Source organism: Prunus mume, linkage group LG2 (genome assembly GCF_029339155.1).
Source record: "Prunus mume cultivar Tortuosa linkage group LG2, ASM2933915v1, whole genome shotgun sequence".
Classification (NCBI taxonomy): Eukaryota; Viridiplantae; Streptophyta; class Magnoliopsida; order Rosales; family Rosaceae; genus Prunus; species Prunus mume.
In genome coordinates, this window is record NC_142699.1 from 22,660,309 (window position 1) to 22,681,387 (window position 21,079).

Sequence of the window (21,079 nt, forward strand, 5' to 3'; positions counted from 1 at the left end):
TTCTTGACTCCTGTGGCATGTATATACTCATTTTTTCTGGTTCCAAGTAGAAGCAGTTCCTGAATTTATTGTTGACCGAAAAAACAAAAGAAGTAGTTCTGAATTGAGTTCCCTTTCGTTTGGCGCACGCACTCGTATGCAAGCAGACCGACTGGAGTCATCAGTTTGTCAATATTCAAATTCAAACAAGGATCCGATGCAGACGAAGTTTGTCTGTATATATATACACACACACGCGTCATCTGTAAGAGAGAGAGAGAGAGAGAGAGGTGATGACTCATGCATGCATGTTGTTATCTTAACCAAAGGTTTAAGGATATATATGGAATTGACTTTCCAGACGAAATTAGATACACTGTGATAAGTAAACAATTATCGACACTATGATAATATTGTATGCATTAATTCAATAGAGTTTCTGAAAATTAAAGCTTTTTTGCCTCTTTTTTGGGATAAATTCCATCCATATCTCTTACAGAAGTAGTGGGGTTAGCTATACCCAGATACTTACAAAACACCAGCTTATACAAGGAAGATGGAGAAGATCTCACACACAAATTTCATTAGCTCTCCAAATGCCTTTTATACTCATATGCCTTCCATTTCTTATCCTCCTGCTTTTTCTTTCACTCAAAAAAAATAGGCAACAACATCAAAGGCACCTTCCGCCGGGCCCTCCCAAGCTTCCCTTCATAGGCAACTTGCACCAAATTGGCTCCTCCACTCACCAATCTCTCTGGAAACTCTCCAAAACTTATGGACCGGTCATGCTTCTCCATCTCGGTCGCGTACCAACTCTCATAATCTCATCAGCTGAGGCTGCCAAAGAGGCCTTAAAAACCAATGACCTCCTCTGTTGCACCAGACCCACCACGGCCGGCTCCCGCAGGCTCACATACAACTATCTAGACGTGGCATTTGCGCCTTATGGCGAGTACTGGAGAGAGATTAGAAAAATATGCGTGCTTGAGCTCCTCAGCGTGAAGAGGGTCCAGTCGTATTGGTCTGTCAGGGAAGAAGAGGTGGCAAAATTGGTCAATTCACTCTCTTCTTCCTCATCTTCTGGTGCTCCAGTTGATCTCACTGAGAAACTGTTTGTTCTCACTGCCAGTATAATTTTCAGGATTGTGTTTGGGACAAGTTTCCAAGGAAGCAAGTTCGAGCATGATACAAATATTCCTGAGTTGATTCATGACATTCAGACCATGCTTGGAGGCTTGTCTGGAGCCGACTACTTTCCGTCTTTTATCGGGTGGATTATGGACAGGGTTTCCGGTGTGCATAAAGAGTTTGATAGGATTTGGAATGAGTTGGATGGTTTTTTCCAGCAGGTGATTGATGATCATCTCAGGGCCGGGAGGGCAGTAGGGGAGCAAGATCATGAAGACATAGTTGATGTGCTGCTTAAGATAGTGAGGGAGCAAACTGGGTTATTTGGAGCTGCTCAACTTGGTCATAATAACATCAAGGCAGTCCTCATGGTAAGCGCTAACTTTTGCCCTCACGTGTAGCGAAATTTCAAGCTGGACAATTTTAAATAGAAAATTAGTTCCTTGAATATTTTACGTACTTTTTTGTGTGTGTGGTTTTGGTGGAATATTTAACTTATACTTTGATACTTTGTGAATCAGAATTTATTTTTAGGTGGAATAGATACCAGTGCAATTACAATGACGTGGGCGATGGCAGAGCTAGCTAGGAAACCCAAACTGATGAAGAAAGCCCAGGAAGAAGTTAGAAGATGCATTGGAAACAAAGGAAAAATCAGGGAAGGAGATACAGATGAGCTTGAATACCTCAAGATGATAATCAAAGAGACCCTCAGATTGCATCCCCCAGCTCCATTGATTCTGCCAAGAGAAGCCATGTCCCATTTTAAAATCCAAGGGTATGATGTTGACCCCAAAACACTGGTATTTGTCAATGACTGGGCAATTGCACGAGACCCCGAGTCTTGGAAGGACCCAGAAGAATTCATCCCTGAAAGGTTTGATGGCAGCTCTATTGATTATAAGGGGCAGCATTTCGAGTTTCTGCCATTTGGAGCTGGTCGAAGAGTTTGTCCTGGGATGTACATGGGAACAACAACAATAGCGTTTGGACTTGCAAATCTTCTCTACTGGTTTGATTGGAAGTTGCCTAATGGAATGAAGGAGGAAGATATCGACATGGAAGAAACTGGTGGCCTTTCCCTCACCATTGCTAAGAAAACTGCTCTCCAACTTGTCCCATTGAAGTTTTCTCAGGAAACATATATAAGCTAGAGGAGCTTCTCTTCCACATATGGCTTAGGAATTGGGAAGTTCTGTATGCTCTGCTAGTTATGATTATACAAAATAAACTTTAAATATGGCTGTGCTTATGTAAACACACACACACACACACACACACACACACACACATATATATATATGTTTTAAGATTTGTTCATCCAAACAAACCAAAAGCCAATCTCCTACTCCGAGTAATTTCCCTTTCCATACGAACTTTTATCGAGCCTTGGTGTGTAACCATAAATTAACAGGAATATGAAATAATAAAAGAAAAAGGTTCGACTAAAGAATTTGGATTAGAAACTACATCAGAGAGAAAAAATTAGAGAAACATCCCCCTGAAGAAGCATGTATACTAAGGATTCACTCACGTTGTAAGTAGCTATGCAAAAACAATCAAACAATCAATTACATTATCTCTAAAAATAAGGGGGAACTGAAGAGTAGAAGTGTCAGAAGATTATGCGATTTTTCCTTTTTAACTGTTCTAATTTTTAAAGATCACAATAAATACACAAAATATGAAGTATAAAGAAGGGGGAAAAATGTGTTAATCAAAGAAGAGGTTCAGAGAGCTCCATTTCATTTGAACTACTCTCTTGTTGTGTATCAGAGCGACTGACCCCCACAAAGTCCAGCCCAAGCCACTGCCATGGCCAGCATACATATCTAGGTCCACTCAGGCCCCTCCTCGAGTCTTCCCGACTTTCAAATTCTTCTAGCTGACGGGTAAGCTCCTCTACTCTATCCCGGAGCCTGGATGCCCTCAAGTCTGCCAATTTCAATGACTTCTCAGCAGCATCTCTGGCTGCCATGGCAGCATCAGCTGTCTCTTCTTTGAACTTGAGTTTCTTCTCTGATTCCACAATCGCCTGCTTTGCCTCCTCAAGTTCAAGCTTAAGCGCCGACAACTGCAGGTTCCAACCATAGTCACTACTAATTAATACTCGGGAACATGCTAATTGAAGAATGACAATGGACTATGTCATATAAAACGAACTTTTTCCTTCACAATCAGGCCGCAGCTTCCATGACCAAATAATATTCACAAACACTTTACTTCGTATATATTTGAACCTATAACTCAGCCAAATCCCACCAGAGTCCTCAACTCCCAAAACAGACCTCATAGCTAATCGATCTGCTTTATACAATTATATGGGCTAGTAACAATGTCCTAAGTTAAATCAACTCAGCCCCTAGTTATACTGGTCTTTCTTCCACAAAGATATATATCATTTGAAAGCAAATATCAGAGTAAACAAATCAAGAAAATTATATCAGGACAAGTTTTTAAGCATACCTGTGCCACAAATTCTTGTTCTACACCTGTGCCTGCAGCAGCTTCTTGCTCGGCTGCTGCTTTCCATCTTGCAATTTCTTCTTCAGCAGCAACAATGTCCATCATCAGCCCTTCAACCTACACACAGAATGGCTTTACGTTACTCCACAAATTGGTTCGTGAGCAGAATTTCCTACAAAGTCCTTGCTCACATATGCTAAAGATCATTTCATATCAGACAACAAAAGAGTCAATAGAACACAAATAACATACACTTTCATTCGCTACTCTCTCCTTTTCTTCAAGTTCCTCAATTCTACGCAATCTATAGTCGAGCTCCTTAGCTTGAGCCTCAACATGCTGTTTGAGTAAACTCAACTCTGCCCTTAATACGGTAAACAGCAAATGTAACATAACAATACCATGTCAGGACAAAGTTAACATAAAAGCATATCTAGTTTACTAGTATAAATGAAAATTCAAGTTATGGCACATCAGAATTTATTTGAAATCTACTAATTTTGGGCACAACAGAGTACCTTAATTCCTCCACAGAATGCTGCAGGTCAATGATCTCAAGCTGAGATGCCTTAACAATGTTCTCCAAAGCACCAGCCTAAATATGACACATTAATACATCAACAATGACAAAATAGGGTTTGAAAACATATCAAATTCAAAATAACACTCAAACAGACTAAAAGTAACAGTTACTTACTAACGCATATATTTCATCCTCCTCTGTCTCAAGTGTATCCACTTCCCCATCCCCAACATGCTTACTAAACTTGAAATCTATCCCGGCCTCCCTTAAACCATTTTCTGCAACTTGAAACAATTCACTCGTTTTAGAAGATGGACTTGATGTGATCCTCTTTGACAATGCGCTCCTAAGTAATGATCCAATTTGTTCTTTCTCTTTAACTAACCGACTCACTGTTTCATCCAAACTCTTAATTTCGCGGTTCTTTTCCTCAGTCAAATCCCTCGTCTTTTCAATAACAATCCTGGTCAACTCATGAATGGATTCCATCCCAGCCAAAGTTGCACGTATGTTCTCCTCCATGTCCGTTTCTTGAGGGAGAAACAGGGACTCTGAAAACTCCGACTGATCCAAATTATTGGCATCAACGATTCTCATAACATGATATAGCCGGTCATGAATTTTCGAAACCAAATCCAACTGATCAAAGAGTAAAGGCCTCTGTGCTTCCATTTTCGAGTCTAAATTCGTCAACTTATCATCATACTCTCCAACTAACTGCTTCAACTCTGAAACCTCACTCTCAGCCTTACTCAACTTCTCCTCCATCTCCCGTTCAATCTCCGACACTTTGCCATTCTTTTCTGCCATACTCTTCTCTAACTTCTCAACAATGGAGGTCTTTTTCGCGACCTCTTCTCTCAAACTACCAATCGTGGCCTCCAGCTGAGAAATCTCAATGGCAATCTCGTAATTTCTCTGATCCATCTGCTCCCTCGTTTCGTTTCTAGACTTGGCCGTGGAATCAATCTGTCTAACAAGCTCTTCCACAATCTCATTCGTTCGCTTAATAACTCCATAAGCAACCGCAGGCAATCCTGTCGTGTATTTCTGCGACCTTGGCAACCCCCCAACCCCAAAATTCTTAAAATTACTAACCTTCCCCGATATCTTATCGATTCCAGACATGAGCATATGAGTTGAATTCCCAATATCTGACCTCAAACCGTCCCTCTCCTTCACCACCTCGTCCAATTGCTTCGCAATCTCATCCCTCTGCTGCAAAGCCTCGTCCTTTGCCCTATTCGACTCGGCCAATTCCGACGAGACCTTCTCGTTAGTTTTAGAAGCTTCCTCCTTTTCACGCAACGCCTCATCCCTCTGCCTCCCCCACTCGTCGCGCTTCTTTATGGCCTCGTGCGCCAGAGCCTTCAATCGATTGAACTGAATTTGCAGGTCCGATTTCGAATTCTCCACCGCCTCTCGAGCTTGTCGCTCGCGATCTAGCTCGGCGACGAGCTCGCGGAATCGCTCCGCGGAGATTTCGTCTGGCGATGGAGTCTTAATCGCGACCGGCACTGAATCGTCGCCCTCCACGTCACTAAGCACCGCATCGTTGTCTTCGTCGCCAGCACTTGCCATTTGGTATTTCCCAAATTTCCAAACTTTTGCTATCGCCGGTTGTACAAGCAAAGTCTCATTCCGATTTCCACCAAACTGAGCGTAATTTACAAATATAAAATTCGAAAATCCTAGGGATTTCGAATTGGAATCCGAATAGGTAATGGAATTAACAAATTTATGGATTGATGAGTTGGGAATTTTGGCGGTAAACAAGAAAGTGGAAGTTGTTGTTACTTCGAAGAGAGGGATTGAGAAAAGTGATTCGTACCTGTAAACTAGATGAAGAAGAAGAAGAAGGAGGAGGAGAAGACAGACCCAGCGACGGTGCGTAGCAGAGACGACAACGATCACTACCAACCAGTCTCCCTCTGTTTTTGCCTTTAAAGTTTGTTTTTTTTTGTTTTAATTTTTATGTTAATTAATCCGAGAGACAATCATGCGTACGTGGCGATTGCTATGTGAAAGTTATTTCCCATCCTAATTCTAATGTTGTTTGGTCCGCCGCAGGTGTATGTGCAACCGTGGTTGTGATGCTGCCACGTAAGCGGTCGGCATGATCAATCAAGTACATGATTGGCGCTCGTCTAGCATAAGCTGTGTGAGTGACTTAGAGAGTGGAAGCTTCTTCAGTACCGTGAGTAAGTAGTGGGAAGAAGAAGATGACAAGTATTTCAATGTTCGTGGACTCGAAACATCACAGATCAGGAAGAGTAAGACCGATCATTGAGTAGGGCCTACCTCCTGGGCTGGCCTTGAGTAAGTGGACTTGGAAAAATGGGTCTGAAATCAAAATTAATTGTAAAATGGGCCTGACACCAAAAGGGAAGTAGAGTTGAGCCCATATGTATTTTTTCCTGCATAGTTGTGTATTTTTTGAGAAATCTGTCATTTTCTATTCGAAAATCTTAGTGCCGAGAAAAACTTTCTTACTCCCGTTTCAGTGTTCCTCATTCTTATCTCATCCATTATGTCACTTATCAAACAAGGATAGAAATAGAGTCAAAGGTTTGCAGCTCAAGTAAGTAAAAGTATTTATCATTGCATTTGAGTTTTTTAATTTGATTTTTCCTTCCCGGCACAAGTAGGTAAAGGAGTAACGGAAAGAAAATAGAGAAGTGTTTCCGCCAAGTTAGATCATAAGTCACAACCTCGTAATCCCCCAAGTTACCATTAAACTTTATTTATTAATTATTTTAGAAGTTGGACCTCACGCTTCAACAATTTTGGACCCATACCAAATTGACTGTTTCCAAACCCCTTGAGTTGTTCAAAGGATAATTTGCATTTTCCCACAGCATTCACACATAATTTTCAAATTACATATGAAAAATTATTGTAAAAAAAAAATTCAAGAAAAACCAAAAAAACAAAATAATATAAAAAATTTAAATGAAAAAAACTACTCAGCAGCAAGGTGTTCATTATTTATAGTTCTCAGAATCCATCTTAATTAAATAAATAATAAATAAACATCCCCAGTTGCATTGTCTTGTTGAGCTTTCCAATCAAGCACATTCTGATTCATTTTTCACAAGTATTCATAAGGTTGGAAAATTGATCATCCAGCTATTAATTACTTGAAAATGACGATAACGACCCTTCAATCCTGTTCACACTCTCCCCAAATATAAAAGTTATCAGCTTATAATTAAATGTTCTGGATTATGATAACATGGATATCATTATCATTATGGATAATGGATTCTTATTTTAATATACATGTTTCATTTTATTTTTTTTCTAGGACTTTTTCTATTGAGAGGGACGCTAGTATACTAAACTCGCACACACTACACGGATGTTAGAACTCAAACTCAGGACTTTTTCTAAAGGGAGCAATTGCTCCGAAGTTCCAAACCACTACATTAGTGGATGATTTGCTCCATGTTTCATATTAAAAACAGTAAACAAAAGAAGAGTAGTTGACTGAACATACCTGGTTTCCCTGGAGGCCAGGTTACGTAGATATGTAGTTTTCACACATCACCAAATCTCAGGTTTTTACGAGACACGTATTTATTCCTTGTTGAACAAGTGCTGGGCACTGATTAATTTTTGACGATAACGACCCTTCAATCCTGGTTTTCATATTTTCTTCCAGGAATTGCCTTGGAGTTTCTTGATGTGGTTGCTGCAGCTGACTTGATTGTGAGTTTTGGTGGAAAAATTGAATGGTAGACATTATATATAGTTTTTTAATGGTTTCAATGGTCGGCGTTTGTTTGAATCAGTCCCTTTTGGCTGCCTAATTCAAATGTTCTTGGTCTTGATAATAATTATTCTCCATAAGGGATTTTCTTGCTCAATTCTCGTCCTTCTAGATTCATTTTTAATTTCCTATATATATACTCATATATTACAGAGTTTTATGCATAATCCAAGTTTTAGTTTTCAAAGAAACCAAAAAAAAACAAACAAGCAAAGAAAGAGAAAGGCAGCAGCTTCACATACATATTATATTGTGGGTAATTTTTTAACAGCCTCATTGCACTAAACATGGACAGCTTTTAGTTTTTTATGCAGTTATTATATTCATGTGAGGGAGGGCCTTCATGGTGTTTAATAATTTCATATGCAGGTTGACATTTGAACTGCCTTGCTGGTTGCCTTGTTCTGTTTTCTTTAGCTTTGGAGGCAGAGCCCAAAAACAAGAACGTATAGACTTTGCTGCATTATTCACAAGGGTTTTTGTAGATTCTGCTTCTGATGGGAGGCAAAAGCTCGAAAGATTCGAGCTCGAGGCAGTTTTCGCATAGTGGATCAACTGCTTCTTCTTCTTCATGGGATCAGTATGGGTATCCACAGCCATCACGCCCTCCACAAAACCCCTACTGTACCCCTCAGCGTCACTATGCACCTTCACCATCTTTTAACCATGTGTCTCAGCCATTTACAGTGCCCAACCCACGAAGGAGGTTGGATAGAAAATACTCAAAGATAGCTGATAATTACCGTTCCTTGGATGAGGTTAGAACTTTACAATCTTAAAAGATGATAAAAAAAACAAATCTCCGGCATATTAATATCTAGCTTTGGCAAAGTTGACACATACAAAGTTTTTTTTTTCCCTATAATTATTGTGTTGATTTTTAAACTGAGGAGATGCCTATCGCTGGCTTTATCACAATTTCTGGGTTTTTTTTTTCATTTTTTATTTTTATATATGACTAATCACATCCAATCCAATCCATGCCTTGAAAGTTGTATTTTGCTCAAGTTCAAGTCCTTACTTCTCCTGTCTCTGTTCTAGAAATTCAGCTTTTTGATGAACATGGCTTTGATTGACCACAGGTTACTTCTGCTCTTGCACAAGCTGGCCTTGAGTCTTCTAATTTGATTGTTGGTATTGATTTCACGAAAAGCAATGAGTGGACAGGTTAGTCTCATCTTGATGCTAAAAAGTTCTTTGGTCAAAGAGCATCATCGTTTGAAGGCAAATGCAATATGCTTAAGCTTTGTTTCCTGCTTAACAGGTTCGAGGTCATTTAACCGGAAAAGCTTGCATCACATTGGAAATGTTCAAAACCCCTATGAACAAGCAATATCAATTATTGGGAAAACATTATCTGTTTTCGATGAAGATAATCTAATTCCGTGCTTTGGGTTTGGAGATGGTAATTGAACGCAAAACGTTGTCTCCTCTCCTGCATTATTTCTAGTGGAACCATACTATTTGGACCATGTGAATGATTTAAATTTCTTGTATATTCTTGTAGCATCTACACATGATCAAGATGTCTTTAGCTTCTATCAGGACGAACAATACTGTAACGGATTTGAGGAAGTATTGGCACGATATCGAGAAATTGTTCCCCATCTTCGACTTGCAGGTGCTGCTGCTAGCCTCTAGTCATTACACTAGGCTTTGGCCAAAATATGGTTGATCTGTACTTTTGTTCATTATTCTCTTTTGTTTCCTTATCGCAGGGCCTACATCTTTTGCACCGATTATTGAGATGGCCATGACTATTGTTGAGCAAAGCGGAGGCCAGTACCATGTTTTGCTGATCATTGCTGATGGCCAGGTAATTTGATTTTAACCTACTTTTTAAAAATGAACTGCATTTTTCTATCATGAGGTGGTCTCATGCTTCCTATCAGCCTCACAAAATTGTCATTGTCTTAGGTGACAAGAAGTGTTGACACAAAACATGGTCAGCTCAGCTCACAAGAAAAAAAGACAATCGATGCAATTGTAAAAGCAAGGTAAACTTTTCTAGAAACATGTCCTTTTATACACTCGGGGAAATCCTTCATAACTTGGTTTTTGGTTTCTGATCCATACTTTCATAATTCGTATACCTTACCTTTTTATTTGCAGTGAGTACCCCTTGTCTATAATCCTAGTGGGGATTGGAGATGGCCCTTGGGACATGATGAGGGAATTCGACGATAACATCCCTGCTCGAGCATTCGATAATTTTCAGGTGATCAGCAATGTTTTGGTGTCAATTAGTTCTCGAAAAGATAGCTAGCTTGATATGTTCATGGTTTTCACATGTGCGTAATTCTAAAGGACTGGTTTTCCTTATGCAGTTTGTGAATTTTACGGAAATCATGTCAAAGAAGGTGGATCTATCCAGAAAGCAGACAGAATTTGCTCTTTCAGCCCTGATGGAAATACCTTCTCAATATATAGCAACTCTAGAGCTTGGCATATTGGGGTAAAAATTCAAGCTTTAACTGTAATTTTTTGCCAAATTGATGAATTGAACCTTTAGTAACATGAAAATCCATTGCCTTGAATAAGCAGAACACGCAATGGAAATTATCCAAACAGGGTTCCCCTTCCCCCACCCCATTATGCTGCAGTATCTTCAGGCAGCAGCAACACAAAACTTTACAGCAATTCAAACAGTTTTCAGCAGAGGACAGCTCCTTATGCTGGATATGATAATGCAGGAGCCAGCACACCTTCTTATACAGGATATGATAGTCAGGTATTCAAACAATTTTCCCATGAAGCCAGGTTTAATTATTAATTTTCTCTCAGATTTGCAATTTATTTATTCTCTTTCTTTTCCTACAGGTTTGCCCCATTTGTCTTACGAATCCGAAAGACATGGCGTTTGGTTGTGGGCATCAGGTAGACCAATTTCTCTAAGAATGCAAGCTTTTCATAACCTTGAGTTACAAGTAAACTGTTATGTTGACATTGTTGATTTTGCTTCTCTAATTTTGGCCCTCCTCTTTGTGTGGCAGACTTGTTGTGACTGTGGAGAATACCTTGAATTGTGCCCCATTTGCCGGAGTTCGATCCAAACTAGAATAAGACTCTACTAGCTAGAGTCAGGTTTGATGCACATCTTTGAGATTTGGTACCGCTCTCAGTAGTAGCAATGTGTCTTGTTCAGTGAAAACTGGAGCAAATGCTCATGTTTGATGATGTACTCGGGGCACAAAGAAGGGTAAGCCATCAAAGAGCTTTGTTATCATTTTGTCGTATAATTTCATCATCAGAAAACAAAATGCAAGATGAGGTTTGCTGAAAACTGGAAACTTATTGGATTTGCAGGAGCAGACTGTCCTGGTTGATGTGATTCTTGGGCCATGGCAAGATGGGATTGGTGGCTAGGAGGACCTGTTATGCTCCGATTAGATGAAGGAATTGCAAATTACAAAGAATTCTAATGACAGAATTTAGATTTCCGGTATTTATGCATGTCGAATTTTGTATATGACATAAATTCAAAATTTCAATGTTTGGATAGCTCATGTAAATTGTAAATGACATAAATTAAATATTTCGATATTTTGGTCTTTCTTCTACCGACACTATTACCGGAATGTGAGTTCCATCAAATGCCCCAAGACAATTCTAAACATGAAATATAAAACAGTATAAGTATGAAACTTAAGATAACTAGTTGAAAAATAAAATAAAAATATTTTTTTTCTTCTAGTTATATAAGTACCTCAAACAACTACCATTTGCTTCTTTCGGAACTCCCAACAATACTTGGCTGGAATTTTACATATTCTTCACTAATTCTCATCCTTGCATATAAGACTCTGTTAAATTGCCGACTAATTGTTTCGATTGAACAGTAATAGTCAAAACCAATGATTCTGTATTTCAAGTTGTGAGCAATTATTTTTCAAAAATATTGCTACAGATTCTTCACTTGAAATATTTCTTGTTCAAACCAACCCACCATTTTCTTCTAAAATTTTACATAACTTTTTGAATGCACTTTTGCTATTTCGGAATTTCATCAATACAATCAACTTCTTTTCCATTTTACATACAGTTCAAATAAAATCACATTTCTTCATCCCAATCATGTGAAGGCTCTTTAACACGAAAATTATCATAATATCATTGTATTAGCGTAACCATAAAAGAGATCATTTTACAAACAATAATTGTGAAATGAATTTTGGCGCTGTTTTTTTTTAAAATGAAAAGTTTGGTGTTGTTTATTTATTTATTTTTATGTAAGTTTTGGCACACTAGAAAAAAAAAAATTCCCGCACTATGGAAATTGTGAAATGACGCATATTTTGGTAAAAATTAAACTCGGCAATTTAATGTCTCAATATCCATGATTTTTCCCACGCGTCATTTAATAAATTCCGCACTTAAGTTGCCAAACAAAGGAATTGTCAATTTCTCCCCTTAAATTCCTGACTTTTAACTAAATTCCAAGTTATTTTCCCTCGTACAAACGGAAGGTTAGGTTTTGTCTTTCGACTATCATATTCTGAAAACAGATTAGAACTTGGCAAGGAAAAAAAAAGAGTGAGTGTATGACGGTAATTTTGAGATCCGAAAAAGAATGTGGGTTGGAATATTTTTTTTTAATTTTTTATTTCTTGAAACCTCTCTCTCTGCTTCTCTCTCTGCCAGTCTCGAACCCGAGACCCGATGGGTTTCACTTGTAGCTTAAATCCAACAGGCCACTGGAGACCCGCAGAATGCGTGTTTGATACTAGATGCTCAAAACTTCAATTTTAGCAATCACAAAAAAGGAGATATATAAGTCAGTGGAGAATCAATATGAAGCCCCAAAATACAAAATCCCCCATGGGGAAGCCTGTTCAAATTATGACAATAACTTGGTTTTACTTCCTAAAAAATTCACGTTTCCTTGTACACTTTTCATAACCACCAAGAGTACAATATGTCTTGACGGCTTACAACAAAACTTTCTTCAACACATTCTCCAGGAATCACACAAGACCAGAAGACCTATAAATACGTACAAATACAATTAGTAGTAATCTGATTCAGGCACATAAACATCTGATAGCAAGGAGCCCTCCAGGCTCCTTCCCTCAGGCTCACAAAGAAATTTGTTGTCCTTTAAGTAGGCATCGATTTCTGCAATGACTGGGTTCAGATTTGAATCTCCTCGTTCTCTTAGTGCATTCAGGAAGTTGTCTGAGATGATGTTCAGCATCTTCCTGAATTGAGATTTGTACTTTTTGAAGAGAGAGTACCCTGCCATCTGTTAAAACATTGAATACTTTTGGTTGAAAAGGTTTTGTCCTATTTCTTTTCTACAAACAATATTAACTTCCATATCAACTTACATGTAGGAATGCGTTAAGTGCAACAGCAGTATATCTGTTGGCAGGAAGAGCATTTAAAAACCTTGCAAGCCATGCCCAACCTTCTTTCAGGCCATGCACATTTTGGAACCCATAAATTTCTGTCTGCTAAAACATTCTTAGTTAGAAGATATACCAGCAAAGCTTGTGATCTTAGTAAGCATAGCTTAAGATGCCAAGGAAACATTTCAAACTTCAAGCATTAAGTTCATAGAGTCAAACCTGAACCAAGGCCCCATATAGTTTCATATATGACTCTAATCGTGCCAAATAATTGTCAACACTCTCAGTCTTTCCTTCATCTTCTTGGAATCCAATAGCTTTATAGTATGCCTCTTTTGATTCAAATGCGGACTGCAGTGAAAAATCATAACTCATAAAAAACAGCAGTAGAAATAACAAGAGATGCACTTCCAGCAAAATAAATTCCACCTAGAATATTAGAAAAATTGTCAAAGGTCCAAAAGGAACAGTTCATAAAAATTAAATTTGCAATTTCATGGTCCCCAACGTTTGTGAACTCCAGCATCCCATGGCCCCTACTTTCATACTCAGAACTCATCTCAATTGCAGATTAACAATGAATGCACTTGTAAATTGTGGATCCAAGGATTGAATGCCAGTTCAGCATACCTACTCCTTATTGTGCGACTATGGAAAAAAAAAGTAGGTTTTTTACATATATTTCGTGACTAAGATCTAAAATTACACCTAAATCTTCTAAAATGATTGAACACTTCCGAACCTCCTCTTAATGCTTTCTAACAAAGAAAGAGTGATTTCCCAGATAAATTTTAATGGATTATACACAAAATTCATAGAATTTAAAGAAAAAAGAACTTTTCTACACACCCAGTTATTCATGAACCAAGTTGGGTAAGGATCAATAGATATGCAAGCTTATTCTAAATGGTTTTTTAATCAACCACGTGGGGTTAGGATCCCCCCCGACCCCCTTTTCCTCCTTCAGAAAAGGGACAAGTGAGTTAGGATTAAATCACCTGTGAATAGTGCTTTGGAACTGTATAGATGCAAGCTCTGTGTAACTCAGCCAGAATAAGATCCATTGCAGTCGGAACCTGATTCACATACACAAAAATGTGGCATGGATCAATGATTTCTAAATTTTTTTAGCTTAATACAAATCTAACTGGCGTTCACAGCTCACAATAGAAACTTCAACATTAGCTTGATGGAGAGCCATGTTATAACACATATATTGATCATTAAGATCTATTAAGACAACTTGAAAAGCCTTCCATGGACAGAACCTGAGTTAAAGTCAACTATATGGAATCAATGTCCCATGCCAACTCGATAGACATATGCAGCTACATTCAAGGATAGTCCCCTGGATGGTGTCTCATCCAACCTGACTGATCAAGCCAGTAGGATTTTCAGACTAATGAATCAACTGAGAGTATTAAGCAACCCAACTGTGAAGAGTTGCTTCTTTTATAATGTAAAATTGGTATAATATCATTATAGGAATACTATTTCAATGATAGAGATGTCAATTAAACACATACACGAATGTGCATACACGTGCACACACATGAAAAGAAATTAGTCTCTTTCCTTAACCTGCCCTCTCATCATGCTGTACCTTTGAAGTAACAAGAACAATGACATGGCCACATGCAAAAGCAGCATTACGTGGGGTTTTACAATTGGAAACAACCTGCAATATCCAAATAAGCAACCAATGAGCATAAACATTAGTACTTGTCCTATAAGAGGGAGTAGAATGTTAGAAAAGAATAATAGCTGCAGTCAACATGTAATGACTAGGAAATTTTTTTTTGGGGAATGACAAAGCTTCTCAAGATTGGCTCCACCTGGTCTCCAAGAAATACCCTAGACAAAGAAAAACTGAATCCTGCCATCAGATGGCCATACATAACTGGGGGCTTACATGGTTTTCTAGTGGGAAGTGACAATTGTTCATACTTATTTTTAGCGTTTATATTGTTTACATATGTATCTGCACTAAACAAAATGAAGAATTCTCAAATTCTAGATAGTAAACTCCAGCTTTCGTCTACTGAACTCAGACAATTAAAATTACCTTCTTCGCAAATGCTGCAACGCTGATAGATTGAGGGCAGCGAGCATCATTAAAGATATTGACTAGTTCACCTGCTTTTTGTCTGAAAAGAGGTACACCTTAGAATGTAAATTTTGTCCTTGCATTATGCTTAAGAGCTTCAACTATAAACAACTAAATAACCTCGATATATAACATGGCTCAGTTTTATGACCACTGTAAAGTTTTTTTCTGAGAGAAAAAAGAAAGGTAACTGAGAAAGATATGATAGTGCATGAACTAAATGAAAATATGGTATTAGATAGGACATATGGAAGACTAGAGTTTAGCAGCCGATCCCACATAGTTTGGACAGGCTTTGTTGTTAATATTGGAGAAAAGAGAAAAGAAAGCATAAACAATGAGGGAAGGAGTGGGCTCTTAGCCCACATACATCTCAACTTGTAGCAAACTTCATGCTTGACCAGATTTTAGGGTGCTTTATGGAGAAAACTCATAAGGCATTATTCATGTTCCCAGTCCTCTACCAGCAAAAGTAGATACCTCACAGAAAAAATAGAAGACAAAACAAATTTCAACAAACCACATTAAATAATTGAAGGGATCCACCTGACCTGACACTGTCTTTTGTTCCTGTAATTTGCTGAACCAACTTAGAAATTTGCCTCTCATACTTCCTGAAATCCTAACAAAAAGAAAAGACATGGCATGACAAACTAACATAAAGGAAGAGAAAAAAACATGTTGAAAAGTAGATTAGAATAACATGAATTATCCAAACATTGCACAAACAGGATGCAATACAATCACAATGACCAGAAAAGATCATGACAATAATCATCAGTAATAATAAGAAATAATATACAGTAATAATATCAACAAGCAAACGATACATTACCGAACAAAGGACAGAATCAATGGAAACATGCATTCTAATATTGAGTTCCAGAATTAGAAATTCAAACAACATAGATATTAAATTAATCAATTCTATTAGACATCAGGAAGTTGTAGACAAATAGAAAAAACAGAAGCATTGTTTCACAAAACCAATAGAATAAAGCCTTCAAGGCTTAATGTTTGGGTGCCAGCAGACCTCTTTGGAGTGTAATCTCAGTGCCTGGTTTTCATCATCAAACTGTTTAAGCTTTTGTAGTCTCCCCTGCTCTAGATTCAGAGCACTTTCTGCAGCCTTGAGTATATTACCTGCCATTAAATAGCCCAGTTCATGTATCAGATGGTGGGAAACTTCTGGAAAGAAACAACTGAAATGGCCATTAAAAAAATAGGTGCAAGAAAGTTCTTTTATTTCCCATTTATAGGAGAAATACCTGCCGCTAGTGGTTTTCCGCTGGATTGAGCATTCAAAGCATTTATCTGAGGTCTGTAAGTTCCTTCTTGTGCCGATCCAGAATCAGCCCTCTTTGAGGCTTCAGAAGCTTCCCTTTCTGCAGCTTCTTTAGCTGTTCTTCTCTGAGCTTCCAAAGCAGCTCTTTTTGCGTCCTCTGCTCTTTTTGCTTCCTCAGCTCTTTTTGCCTGCATACAGAAAATTCTTTCTTTTTTAACTAACTCAGTGAAAATCTACCTAACAGTTCCAGCATATGCACCACAGTTACTTTCTTCTTTTCTTTTCTTTTTGAAAAAAAAAATTATATTGGCCAGAGCTATCAAGATCACCATAGAAACGATGTCTGGGAAGTGGGAACCAGTTATGGGGTATCAAAGACAGGATACATGCCTAAAGAGGAATTCAGCATGAATTCAAGGAAAGAAAAAATTTGCATCGCAAATGAGTAGAATTAGTTAACCAAGATTGATTGAGATAGCAAAGGTTAGTAGTCAAGCATGTAAGACAAATGCAATGAAAAGCATATACAATGAGCAAGTTGGGGTGGAACCCTGGTTTTACCCAAAGTTCACTGGAACAGCTTTTACTTCAAATGCAATTTTAAAACAAAAAAAAACCTTTCTGACGCATCAACAAAGAATATCTAAAGCAGTAACATAATGAGGCCATTGCATGCACACCATATCTAGAAAGAAACTAACAAACAAAACAGTAATGATATAAAAAGGCCAAACAAAAAGACCTCAGCTTCTGCTTTCACTCGTTCTTGTCGAAGTTTTTCTTCTTGCAGAGCTTTTTCCTTTCTTTTAGCATCTTCATAAGCTGCATCACTTCTTATTTTTCTTTCTTCTATTTGAGATCTGACTTCAAGGTCTCTCTGGACAGCAGTCAAGTGATTATTAAGTGCTTCTGCTCTGCAGGTGATTTAATAATTGTAATTATCAATTACATTAACTGGTAAAAAAAAGATGAACGGAGATATTACTGAAACCAAGAAAGAATAAATGAAAGTTGAATTAAGCATTCAGATTTTAAGTTCTCCTTCATAAAAAATTTTATATTATGTCCCATAAAAAAAAAATTCCAAACAAAACTGATCACAAGTAAAGTTATATTCTGGCCAATGTCCAAAAGAAAAAAATAACAATTTTAGTAACAATATATGGGTAGACATTTAAAAGACGCTCCAACAGCATTGCAGAACAGAACAGAATCAGAAAGCTTAAAGAGTGATATTAAGACTTGATTATTATTGTTGTCGGGAAAAAAAAAAAATTCAGAATAGATAGTCCATGAACAGAACTTTTCGGAGTAGGATCTTTCAAATAAGGTACCGTAAGAAATGAAACATTCGATCTTACATATTGCGTTGATATTGAGTATCAAGTTTTCTTTCCATTTCACATCTTTCTTCTCTATATCTCTCAACTCGAAAGATTGCAGAAATAGACTTTTGACTTTCAGTCTTCAGATCTGTCTCTAATGCTGATATTTGGTTCCTGATTTCTTCCTGTTAATCAAGCCAGTTAAAATTTCATTACACCAAGGATGAAAGATCACACACACACACACACACACACACATGCATGCATGCGTTGATGCACAGACAACAACATTCACACATAATAAAGCATGAGCTTCTCTACTACCTCTAATAACTGAACTAAACCTCGTCTACACACACACACACACACACACACACACACACACACACACACACACACACATGCATGCGTTGATGCACAGACAACAACATTCACACATAATAAAGCATGAGCTTCTCTACTACCTCTAATAACTGAACTAAACCTCGTCTCTATGTTCAAACCTAAACATAAATTGCACCTAATGCATCTCTAACGTAAAATCAACAATTTATCTCCTTGGGTAAGTAGTAACCAAAACAAGTTTTGGGCAAGGAGAAGTAAGAGGGTTACCATCAGAAATGAGGGGTAGCTGTTTCAATAGCACAAACAACGAGGGAATGTGTCACACTAAAAATCCACATACCTAAATCTACTGCGTAGAAATAATTCTCAGAAACTAGAATAGATTTTTTTATATAGAAAAAAGTGAAACAACACCAAGACATCACCAAATCCATAGCTACACACCTTCACTCTGAACTGATGTTCACGGGATAGCTCGAACAAAATACTTTCCCCTGATTCACCCTTCTCCATCAGGCCGGGTTGGGCTTCAAGAGACGAGTCATCACCAGAGTCATCACTGTCACTGAAAGAGAGAAATGAAACCATATATCATATCGTTAAATATGGATGAAAAAAAATTACTATAACATTGACGCAAAAACTTCAATAAATAGCCAGAAAGACAAGGAAAAAAACATGATATCTTCAATGGTTTATGTCATACTCAGCTTATATGATCAAGTTCACATTTAGATAAGAGAATAAAGGAAGATGACAAAATAAGGGTAGATGTCAAAAAAGGCTTTTGTATGAAGGAACAAAAGTGGGAAATTTAATTGCATACCTGAGATAAAGATCAACAAAATTAAACCGTTTAACTGCCACAGAACTTTGATCATGAGCCTCCTCATCTTCACTGTCAATGTTGTCCATCTCATCTTCGAAGACAGGCACAACAAATGGGCTAGCAGAAGTCCTCCCATTGCTCTTTGAATCGGATATATCTCTAAACAAAGTTGCAAATGGGAAAGCACATGAAAGGAAATAATACTGTTACTCCTTCTTGGAGGGAAAATCACAAACACACACAGGCACAAATGCATACATACCGTGGTCTTTCTTTAGTAAAAGGCACTGAAACCTTAGAAGAGCTGTTGATCTTTCTTTCCAATTCATCTATCTCCGATAGTAGAGCTTCGAAGCTCCAATCAGGCTCAGGGTCAAATGCAATTCCATCAACTTTTTGGGGACAACGAAGCTCCAACTTAAAAGCTCCCCTAAATGCATAAATCCCCCACAAACAATCGCGATTAAATTGTAACATAAAAATCCAAAGATTAAAATAATTCGTAGAGAATAAACTATGTCACGTTATGAACAAATCTTACATTGCCTAATACTCCGACGCAGAGCTCCAAGTATAACAAGCACTGGGTTATAAAACCCTAATCGGCGCCAAATGTGGAAACAAGCCGAATTTTGACGTTGAACTTTGAGAATACAAAATTAACCTGAAGAGTACTTTGAATTGAACCAGCGATCGTAAACGGCTGGTCTTGAGATTGAGAGCGGATGCGGCTAGAACCCGCGAACTATTTTTTCGAATTTCAGGTTGCAGAAACTCAGTTCGCGCGTTCGCATTTGTCTTCGACACTCTAAAATAACAACTTCCACACAGTGGCGTTGAATTTAGGACCGTTGGAAAGAAGGCAACGTTTCTAGGGTCCTCTCTCTTCTCTGCGGTTAAGTTACGCGACATAAACAGATATTGACCCCTGAACTTTTGCAAAAATATCAATGTCCTCCATTTGGAGTTTTACTTTTGCAATATCCCCCTACACGGTGGACCTAAAACTGGGCCCTTGGTGATGTCCATTGCCCTGATCCGTACGATATATTCACGCAACAATTTGATGTGTGCACCCAACATCAATTTTTTATTATACTAAATAAAATATGGACACTGCTTGCTCCTTCTCTGGAAGGAAGCATCCCGCAAATCACAGTTTGACATCCACGTAAAATAATTCATCAAAAATACCAAAAGAAAAATCTCACATATATGTCAACTTGTGATTGGGGGAGGAAAGTATTTTCCATAAAATATCAAAAAAATGAAAAATAAAAATAAAAACCGAAGACAATTTAAGCTCATTGTTGGTTTGGTTTATTTATATGCTGGGACTGTGGACAGCCTACGTGTAACATAAAGATGATATCTTGAAAGGAATTAAAACATTATAATGTGCATTGCCTTTTAAGGATGCCAAAGTCCAAAAAGTCCAAATGACAATTATTTTATGGCTCCTCGTTCCTTAAGTGAATGGGTTTGGTCTTTACATTTGTTGCTTTGGCCTTTGTTGCTCATACGTGACCTCAATCTATTACTTGGCGTGTTTCCAACATCAACAAAGCCAATAACACATGAAACATGATCAGTGACCAGTGCAAAAAGAAACATACCATTCGTCATCCCAAAACTACCCCCCACCTTAATCTGGCTAATTAAACTGCTAACATCATCACCATTCATCCACCAAACTACTAGCCTACCAGTGAAGTAGATTTAACAAAGAGAGCTGATTTTCCTACTCCTCTTTTATTTACTTACACTCTTTTTGTTAAAAATTGTATGTTCTCTCACTCGTCTTTTTTTCACTTACACACCTTTTTTTGTTATAGTAAAAACTATTAAAAAAACAAAAGAAAGTGTAAGTGGACAAAAGAGAAGTGGGAAAATCACCACCCTTAATAAATCCTACTTCGTTCAATTAAGTCCTAATTAATCGTACTGAGAGTCGCTTACGAGTCTCTTA

At 37.9% G+C, this 21,079-nt stretch overlaps 4 protein-coding genes across 5 annotated transcripts; 2 read left to right on the plus strand and 2 right to left on the minus strand.

Moving 5' to 3' along the window:
• Positions 1 to 557: 557 nt before the first annotated feature.
• Positions 558 to 2,350, plus strand: LOC103321865 (cytochrome P450 71B37-like). Its single transcript, XM_008223714.2, has 2 exons — positions 558 to 1,481; positions 1,632 to 2,350. The coding sequence occupies exons 1-2, from the start codon at positions 576 to 578 to the stop codon at positions 2,262 to 2,264; spliced, it is 1,539 nt and encodes a 512-aa protein (XP_008221936.2). The 5' UTR covers positions 558 to 575; the 3' UTR covers positions 2,265 to 2,350.
• A 200-nt stretch (positions 2,351 to 2,550) lies between these two features.
• Positions 2,551 to 6,053, minus strand: LOC103321866 (paramyosin). The gene is made up of 5 exons (XM_008223715.2): positions 4,274 to 6,053; positions 4,095 to 4,171; positions 3,829 to 3,940; positions 3,577 to 3,693; positions 2,551 to 3,184 (listed from the first exon to the last, which is right to left on the minus strand). The coding sequence occupies exons 1-5, from the start codon at positions 5,678 to 5,680 to the stop codon at positions 2,828 to 2,830; spliced, it is 2,070 nt and encodes a 689-aa protein (XP_008221937.2). The 5' UTR covers positions 5,681 to 6,053; the 3' UTR covers positions 2,551 to 2,827.
• Positions 6,054 to 7,973: 1,920 nt separating this feature from the next.
• Positions 7,974 to 11,429, plus strand: LOC103321867 (E3 ubiquitin-protein ligase RGLG5). Of its 2 annotated transcripts, none has more exons than XM_089046340.1 (13): positions 7,974 to 8,123; positions 8,241 to 8,629; positions 8,954 to 9,038; positions 9,136 to 9,276; positions 9,379 to 9,492; positions 9,590 to 9,687; positions 9,789 to 9,868; positions 9,984 to 10,089; positions 10,199 to 10,326; positions 10,416 to 10,602; positions 10,692 to 10,748; positions 10,865 to 11,070; positions 11,178 to 11,429. In XM_089046340.1, the coding sequence occupies exons 2-12, from the start codon at positions 8,369 to 8,371 to the stop codon at positions 10,943 to 10,945; spliced, it is 1,338 nt and encodes a 445-aa protein (XP_088902466.1). In that variant the 5' UTR covers positions 7,974 to 8,123; positions 8,241 to 8,368; the 3' UTR covers positions 10,946 to 11,070; positions 11,178 to 11,429. The 2 variants fall into 2 exon arrangements, with proteins under 2 accessions (XP_088902466.1, XP_088902465.1); XM_089046339.1 differs by having other exon boundaries at positions 7,994 to 8,127.
• Positions 11,430 to 12,614: 1,185 nt separating this feature from the next.
• On the minus strand, positions 12,615 to 19,995 carry GLE1 (nucleoporin GLE1-like protein). Its single transcript, XM_016791760.2, has 15 exons — positions 19,652 to 19,995; positions 19,373 to 19,540; positions 19,108 to 19,269; positions 18,726 to 18,846; positions 17,973 to 18,121; positions 17,354 to 17,525; positions 16,595 to 16,799; positions 16,360 to 16,469; positions 15,878 to 15,948; positions 15,285 to 15,366; positions 14,823 to 14,897; positions 14,218 to 14,295; positions 13,439 to 13,570; positions 13,199 to 13,321; positions 12,615 to 13,113 (listed from the first exon to the last, which is right to left on the minus strand). Coding segments are annotated over exons 1-15 (1,887 nt in total). The 5' UTR covers positions 19,654 to 19,995; the 3' UTR covers positions 12,615 to 12,876.
• Positions 19,996 to 21,079: the final 1,084 nt, after the last annotated feature.

What these genes read in the sequence shown, in the direction of transcription:
- LOC103321865 (XM_008223714.2), top strand. Translation starts at nt 576, where the DNA reads ATGCCTTTTATACTCATATGCCTTCCATTTCTTATCCTCCTGCTTTTT. An exon ending in ACATCAAGGCAGTCCTCATG is followed by an intron (nt 1,482 to 1,631) that starts GTAAGCGCTAAC and finishes TTTGTGAATCAG; the next exon opens with AATTTATTTTTAGGTGGAAT.
- LOC103321866 (XM_008223715.2), bottom strand. Translation starts at nt 5,680, where the DNA reads ATGGCAAGTGCTGGCGACGAAGACAACGATGCGGTGCTTAGTGACGTG. An exon ending in AGGATGAAATATATGCGTTA is followed by an intron (nt 4,172 to 4,273) that starts GTAAGTAACTGT and finishes TGTCATATTTAG; the next exon opens with GCTGGTGCTTTGGAGAACAT. An exon ending in CATTCTGTGGAGGAATTAAG is followed by an intron (nt 3,941 to 4,094) that starts GTACTCTGTTGT and finishes TACCGTATTAAG; the next exon opens with GGCAGAGTTGAGTTTACTCA.
- LOC103321867 (XM_089046340.1), top strand. Translation starts at nt 8,369, where the DNA reads ATGGGAGGCAAAAGCTCGAAAGATTCGAGCTCGAGGCAGTTTTCGCAT. An exon ending in TGATCATTGCTGATGGCCAG is followed by an intron (nt 9,688 to 9,788) that starts GTAATTTGATTT and finishes TCATTGTCTTAG; the next exon opens with GTGACAAGAAGTGTTGACAC. An exon ending in ATACAGGATATGATAGTCAG is followed by an intron (nt 10,603 to 10,691) that starts GTATTCAAACAA and finishes CTTTTCCTACAG; the next exon opens with GTTTGCCCCATTTGTCTTAC.
- GLE1 (XM_016791760.2), bottom strand. An exon ending in TTTACTAAAGAAAGACCACG is followed by an intron (nt 19,270 to 19,372) that starts GTATGTATGCAT and finishes AACTTTGTTTAG; the next exon opens with AGATATATCCGATTCAAAGA. An exon ending in CACTTAACGCATTCCTACAT is followed by an intron (nt 13,114 to 13,198) that starts GTAAGTTGATAT and finishes ATGTTTTAACAG; the next exon opens with ATGGCAGGGTACTCTCTCTT.